The following is a 7647-nucleotide window of genomic DNA, read 5'->3' as shown; positions in this document are numbered from 1 at the left end:
ATTTGTGATGAGGCATTAATCATTGGACAATGAACCTGGTAAATTTGCAGATCAAAGTAAACAAGCAGTACTTATAAAAGCCCAAAGTTGGGAAACCATGGTAGATTGGGAAGATAGCCATAGAATAAGAAGAGAGGCTTCTTGTTTTTGTCAGACAATGCATGGTAACTAAATTAGAAGATAAATGTATTAGCAGAAAGCAAGCCTTGGGATCCAGAACATACTCCAAAAATCCCTTCACTTCCTACCTTGTTTCTAATTGAGAGGGTAATTTGTACTTATTGAGACCTAGTTGAAGATTAAGCAACAGCAGAAACCTTTGTATCACAGAGAAAATTTTCCATCACATCTTCACCACCAACAACTTTTTTTCAGTTAGGAAGAATTATACCACTTTTATTAGATAATGCAGACCCTTAAACTAGGGACAAAGGCCTAATTTTTAAAATGTAAGAACCACAGTATAGTTTTGTTAGATTGCCAAGTAGCAACTTTACTTTCGGTACAAGCACCCTTGAATCAAAGTCTATATTTTGGTTTTGGCACATAGAATTTAAGACTACGAGTTAGTAAAAGTTCTAATTTATATAGTACCAGTTTTTTCTTTCTTCTGGTTACAATCCCAAGAGAGCATTGTTTCAAAGGCAACTGGATAAACTGAGGCACTAGAAACTTTTAGATCTTCTTTCCTATAATATGCTGCTCCCTCTCCCTATCTTCATAAAAGGGGGTGTGTCCTAAGCTGGGCATGGTAGCTTGTTCCTATAATCACAGCTGTTCAGGAGGCTGAGGTGGGAGGATTGCTTGAAGCCAGGAGTTCACAATCAGCCTGGACAACATAGTGAGATCCCATCTCTATAATAAAACAGCAACAACAAAAGAGGAGGTGTGTCCTGATGGAGGCAGCAGGTTTGAATATAGTATATAACCAAGACAGTACATAAAAGATACTCTTCTGATTTATTAAAACAGCATTATTGGCTGGGTGCGGTGGCTCACACCTGTAATTCCAGCACCTTGGGAGGCCGAGGTGGGAGGATCACCTCAGGTCGGGAGTTAGAGACCAGCCTGACCAACATGGAGAAACCTCGTCTCTACTAAAAATACAAAATTAGCCGGACGTGGTGACGCATGCCTGTAGCCCCAGCTACCCAGGAGGCTGAGATTGCGGTGAGCCGAGATCGCACCATTGCACTCCAGCCTGGGCAGCAAGAGCGAAACTCCGTCTCAAAAACAAAACAAAACAAAAAACACCAGCATTATTTTCTCCAGAACCTCCTGTACATTACCAATATTTTAATTTCAACAACAATCTCAGATTGCATACTAAAAGGTAAAAGTGCAATTCAGTAATCTTTTCCAAAAATGTTTTATTGCTACAGGTTGAAATTTTTCAACCATCAAAATTAGAACAAAATTTAAGTTTCTGCTCACTATGGTGTAACACAGCCATTTCGTGGGACTTTGTTTTTAATGTAGGTTGGCAGTAGAGTTCAGCAAAGTTTAGATGATAGCAGAATGGTATCATGAAACTTTGTTTATAACTTAAAGAAGTGGGGCATTAGCTAGAATAGAAAGACTGCCTTCTATTTGAAAGGTCAGTCTTTCTTTGAAATCTCAAAGATTCATTTCAAAATTTAAGGCTTTAATTATCTGACACAAGTATATACCTATCTTGCAACAAAGTCCAATATTTTACATTACAGCTTTTCCCAAACACTATACATGGTAACTGAAATATTCTTAGAAATCATACAAAAGACTTCCCTGAACTTACCACAACCTACCTGAATCTGGACCACACTTTTTTTGATCTCTTCATAAAGTCACAGCTTTCATTTCACAGCTCTAATAGCAATACACCATGGAGTACAAACAACACTGTGAAAAACAAGGGCCTGATAAAGCCCACAGCAAAGCTATTCACTAATATTGGCATTACCTTTAGCCATGCTATTAGAGATCACACTTTATTTTTGTGCATAATAAATACGATACAGAAAAATGTTGAAAATATATGACTCAACTATCTAATTAAAGCTGAGTAAACTAACCTAGTCAGATTTTAGTTTTTCAACGAGAAATGACAAGAGTAGCTGAATATAAAGAAAAACAAAAAGAACTTTACTTTCCTATGTTAATACAGGTCAAGAGACCCTTTCTTCTCAAAAGGGTTGGTAACACCAGTTCTTAGCAATAAACATAAGGCACTTGTTTAGATTACAACATCACTTCATTTTTTCCACTTGTTTTTCTAACCCTGTTTTTCCCCCACAGTATCATTTGAAATTAATAGGATGAATGAGGCAAATATGAGACGATCCAGTTGATACTACTCAGAGCAAGATAGTACAGTACAGTGTTTCAGGGGTGATGTCTGGACATAAAATGAACCCAGTCAAGGTCCTCTGACACCAATGTATCCACTATCAAGTAAACCTGAAAGAAAATAAAAGATTTATTCAATAGTTCCAGTAAAATTGGGTTGGAATACAATACACATTAGGAATTTAGCTCCTCACGGGTGGCATCTGCATCTTAAGAGTTCTGAGTACTTATGAATATTCATTCTAAGACAATCTACATCATTTGAACATTGTCAAGACAAATAAATGAATTTCATTTCAATATACAGTAGAGTTTAAACAAAATTCACACATACACCCCCTATTATATGGCTGGTACCTCCTCCAAACACCTCATTAGTGGCAGAGGTAGGACTAGTGTTCTTTCCCAACAATAAGAACTTCAGTTGCCACTCATAGGAGTTGAAAAAAAGTTTTTGTTTTTTTGCCATCTGTTAAGATGTTCCTGAGACAGGGCCAGTTAATAAAACATAACAAAGCACTGGAGTTCGGTTTGTACTTCTCTTTACATCACTACTAAACTGTTAGACTGAGATGTGGAATGCAGGTCATGTACTATGAAAGGTTGATTGTAGCACAACTGTTCAATCAGTAAAAGGTCTTCGGCAAATTCCCTTTAGAGTATACTTTCTATAAACTACATGTTCCACAAAAAGGTCAATTATATATACAATTGATTTGTTTTACTTAATCTTATTTGCTCAGATCTTGCAAATGCAATGAGAATATTAAGCCTGAGGCTAGTTCTCAGTGTATAGGTTTAACAAATTAAGGCTCATTTTCCCAATCAAAATAGTTTTTAGTTTTCCTTTTAAATTATGAATTACATTCATAGTACCTGCCACCAGCCTTGCCCTCAATGAAATCTTAATGCAGGAGCAGCATTCTACTTCATTATGGAATTTCCCTGACACCAGCACTTAGCCCCTTCTAAAAAGCTCCCATCTGATCTAGCCTTACAGCATATTACATTGCCTCTGGCTTGCACCTCTGTTTCCACCTGTGTATTTCACAGAAGCCCAACACAGATTAGTTGAAATATTCACACAACTGTTTTTCAAAACAATTTATTGCATCATATTTGGTACCTTATGTTTGACAACAAAAAGGAAATTACATCTGTAACTGCAAGAAAAAGAAGCTGGTCTGTTATTTGAAAAAAAAAAAAAAAAATCTTGGGCCCTTTAAAAATTACAAAGTCTTGGGCTTGCCTGAAACAACTGAGCAAGAAATATATTCTTAGAAATGTAGGGCTTCAAGTATTACAAACCTGTGACACTGTGGAAAAATTCCAGAGGTATCTAAACTGCAGCACTTTTTTTTCTGCATATCGTGAACAAGGCCTGCTGAGGTTTTTAACTATTAGTCTTTTGATCAGTCATAGAATGGTAGTCAGGAGTTCTGCTCTTTAACTTCAAGCCATGGTAGATTTTCCTTTTTTCACTCTTGGGTGAAAAATTCATGCTTGCTAATTAGTTGGTGCCACATCACAGTGCATTTGGTTCTTGCATTACAGTTTTAACAAGTTTGGCCAAACAATGCTGAAAGGTTTGCATTGTTGTTTTAGTTCTTCAAGTTTTAGTTAAAATTGAGACTGTTACAACTGGTTCCTTCAGTTAAAAACTGTGGTACAAGAACACCAAACTGATCATGTACAGTGAATTTTGGAAACACAAGCGTATTGAACACCTTATAGGTTTCTTATAATTTGCTTGGTATCTATATGTCCCAGTTTCTACAACATCAAGCATCTGTTGTAGGTTTCTCTGTAAATAAGTGATTCACATTGCATACTTCCTATGGTCAGAATCAACCCCGTAACAAAATCAGTCAGATGCTAAAGCCCCAACAACTCTTTGTGCTCAGTGAAAGAATCCAGTGCTAAAACAGCATTTATGCTGTCTGAGATATAGTAAAATCTCACAAGACAAATTTAAAGTAATATTTCTGCCACACACCTGCTTTGTTAGCTGTAACAGCCTCCAGATTTTATATAAATTAGTTTAAAAACATGGGTGGGTGGGGAGGAATAGGATAAGGTATCTTTTTTAACCACTCAATTTTAGCAGCTTTAATTTTTTAAGAAACTGAACCTCTATCCTGTAATGTTAGATATTTTATATATACTTTTTCAGCAGGATAAAAAACGTAAAACACTATTTGAAGGCAAGAACATTTACTCCTCTCATTCTGTGTAAGTTAGAGCAATGCAGCAGGTGCGTGACAAAAATATTATATACTAGATATGGTCCAAAGTCATTCCATTTGCTTGTTTAGTGATGTTCAAATTTCATTGGCCAGTTCTTCAGCTTCTGCAGAACTATCTCCATTAACTGTGATCTTCATATCCTCTTCATATCCAGGAGGCATGAAAGCCAAAGCATAAGGGAAAAGCTTATGACAATTTGCTCTATAAATTTCAGCAGCTTCTTTACAGTCTCCTAGGCTACCATCATACAAGGCTTCCAATACCTCCATACATGTCTAAGGAAAGAAAAAAAGTCATGTTGTAACTGGTCAAAAAAAGGTTCTTACTGTGAATTTATTAGACATTTCAACAGCAAGAGATTTCTAAAATAAGAAATAAATACACATATTTAGCTATTTACTCCTGCATATGCATTCTATTAGAATGTTCTTCAAGGCCTAATTTAACCATTTCTCCAGAATTGCAGGATTTATACAAAAGGCTAAACAGCGATGACTGTAGAAACAGGAATGGGACTATGGTGAGGCAAGCAAGGTATATGGAGTGCTACATTTAAAAAGCCACTCACTCTCAGCAAGCGTATGACCTTAGGCAGCAATGTTACTACCTCAGCCTAGCCTGGCCCTGGGTATAAACATCTAGATTTACAATGCCAATACCAATTACTGCACATATGCCTTTTAATATTTTTGAAAGCTTAGAGCCAGCCAGCAAACTCAAACACTGTATTCAACCTTGTGTTCAAATTAAAGAGCATCTTAAGGCACATCCAATAACTAAGCAGAAAAGAGTGTCTCAAACATGAAGTGATTATTTGCAAGAAAAATTAGTTCATGAAAATGAATAATTCTTTCAACCAAACCCCTAAGTAAGTCTGCTTCTTATCTTTTTTGTTGATTCATGTTGATTTGCATTTCTCATGTTTGCTTTCTTAATATTTTCACTTAGAAAAGCTACTTAGTTTCCAGATGCAAAAATCCCTACAAACTTTGCCAGGTTACAAAGCAACTTAAATCCAGGTTACAAAGGACCTAGATTAGAACTTTAAATCCAGGTTCTAATCTACATGGTACAACTAACAAGTCTAATTTTTCTTTCTTAAACATACTGCCTTCATTTGCTATTAAATGCATATATTTATTAATAACTGTCTTTCAGCATATACATGTTTATCTGGCAAATTATAACATGAGGTAGCTATCCCTTTGTTTCTAGTTTAAACTACAGTATTTTACAATACACCGATATTAATTTTTATTTAACTTAATCTCATATTGTATTACAAGTTACAAAATAAGTATTTTTATTTAGCCCCGAGTAAATACATCTTTCTTTATTTTGAGATAGGGTCTTGCCCTGTTGTCCATACTGGAGTACAGCATCACAATCACAGCTCACTGCAGCTCCAACCTTTCAGGCTCAAGTGATCCTCAAATCTCAGTCCCCCAAGTAGCTGGGAATACAGTGCCACCACATCTGACTGATTTTTTTTTTAAGAGATGGGGTCTCACTATGTTGCCCTGGCTTGTCTCGAACTCATGAGCTGCAGTGATCTGCCCACTTTGGCCTGCCAAAGTGCTGGGATTATAGGCCATGAACCAAAACGCCTAGCCAAAATACATTTTAAACATGTTAGAATCTCCACTGAGACCACTGCTTGCTCAGAAATGCAGAGATATGAGGTGAAATCCAAAAATGACGATGGAATGTATATGATTTTATTAAAACATATTTCTTAAAAAGTTATTCCAAGCTACAGATGTGAAACTAGTTACTGAATGCCAAGCAGCCTAAATAAATTTTAAGATAAGTTGTTTCTGACCCAGATTCACAATGATTTAAAAAACAGTGTGTATAAATACCCAATTATTTCTCTTGGTGAAAAAAGTAGTTAAGTATTCTTACAGAGAGATTATGAAAAACTCTTTACCTGGAGGTTTCTGTTAGTGAGAGATTCATCAAGTGTTGTTGCCAACTCTATAGCTCGCTTCTGACTAGAAGGATCTAAGTAATATACCATTTTGGCAGCTAAATGAGAGGGAAATGGGAAATTTATTTCAAGGCAAAACCAACATCTTATCCTCTACTTATTTAAATATAAAAGGCAAACAAGATATATATGTGCACAGAGGGTGTGGCACTTTATTAGAAGAATGGGAACAGCTACTTGAGATACTGTTATTCAAAAAATAATAATGCTAAGGGGATTAGCTTAACCATCCAAAGAAAGAGAACGATAGAGGTGTACCACATATATCTACCCAATAAAATAGAATGTATATGCAACACATGCACAGTAAAGGAGACTATGAAGAAACACAAGCATTCTAATAATACTTGTATTTTTGTGGTAGGACCATGATAGTCTTCTTTCTGAAATAAGCAGAATAATGTAGAGGTTGGGGGACTATCCCATCTCGACAGTGTGAGCCAAAATGCTGAATTCAGGATTCCACAAAGGTATACAAAGCTGCTGGGCTTAAGCCAAGTATTTGAAAAGTACTACCCACATGGTCCCATAAAGGTCAGATTTTGGCTCATTGGCACAGACCCTTGACTTAGATTTCTCACAAACTGTGAAGATAATTTCAGGTGTTTAGCACTGTCAACTCTGATACCTACATAAGAATGAGAAATGGAAGAGGATGGTCCTATCTGAGTGAATTTTAAGAGCCCAATGATGAAAAAAGAAATAAAAGAAAGCTCTACCTTCATTTTATGATATACATTTAAGTTCAGTTACACCTGCTTCTTTGTAATGCCAATGCTGAACCAGAAGAGACCACTGACTTTGATTTGTAGTGATTATTTTGCCGTAAGAAATTTAAAAATGTATAGGAAGCGCATATATATATATATATTATACATATATGTTTGGTTTTGTTTTGATTTGAAACAGGGTATCATTATGTTGCCCAGACTGGCCTCAAATTCCTGGGCTCAAGTGATCCTTCTGCCTCAGCATCCTGAGTAGCTGGGACTACCGGTATGTGCCACTGTGCCCAGCTTAGGAAGCTTATTTAAGCTGCCTGTTTTCATACGATCACAATGTAACATATACACACTGCCTCT

General features: G+C 36.2%; 1 protein-coding gene across 6 annotated transcripts in view; it reads right to left on the bottom strand.

The window, feature by feature from the left end:
* Positions 1-2103: 2103 nt before the first annotated feature.
* NAA15 (N-alpha-acetyltransferase 15, NatA auxiliary subunit) overlaps positions 2104-7647 on the bottom strand; it is an 88553-nt gene continuing 83009 nt past the window's right edge. For 5 of the 6 annotated variants that reach the window (XM_001138279.6, XM_009448306.5, XM_016952231.4 and 2 more), the window contains 2 exons: positions 6506-6603; positions 2104-4850 (listed from right to left, as the gene is read on the bottom strand). In XM_001138279.6, coding sequence (XP_001138279.1) covers positions 4650-4850; positions 6506-6603 — 299 coding nt within the window. In that variant the 3' untranslated portion in view covers positions 2104-4649. The remainder of the gene's footprint in view (positions 4851-6505; positions 6604-7647) is intronic. The other variant, XM_016952232.3, reaches the window with a different exon arrangement.

Source organism: Pan troglodytes, chromosome 3 (assembly GCF_028858775.2).
Source record: "Pan troglodytes isolate AG18354 chromosome 3, NHGRI_mPanTro3-v2.0_pri, whole genome shotgun sequence".
Taxonomy (NCBI): Eukaryota; Metazoa; Chordata; class Mammalia; order Primates; family Hominidae; genus Pan; species Pan troglodytes.
Note: the sequence above shows the minus strand (reverse complement) of the source record. Positions and strands in the feature narration are given on the sequence as shown.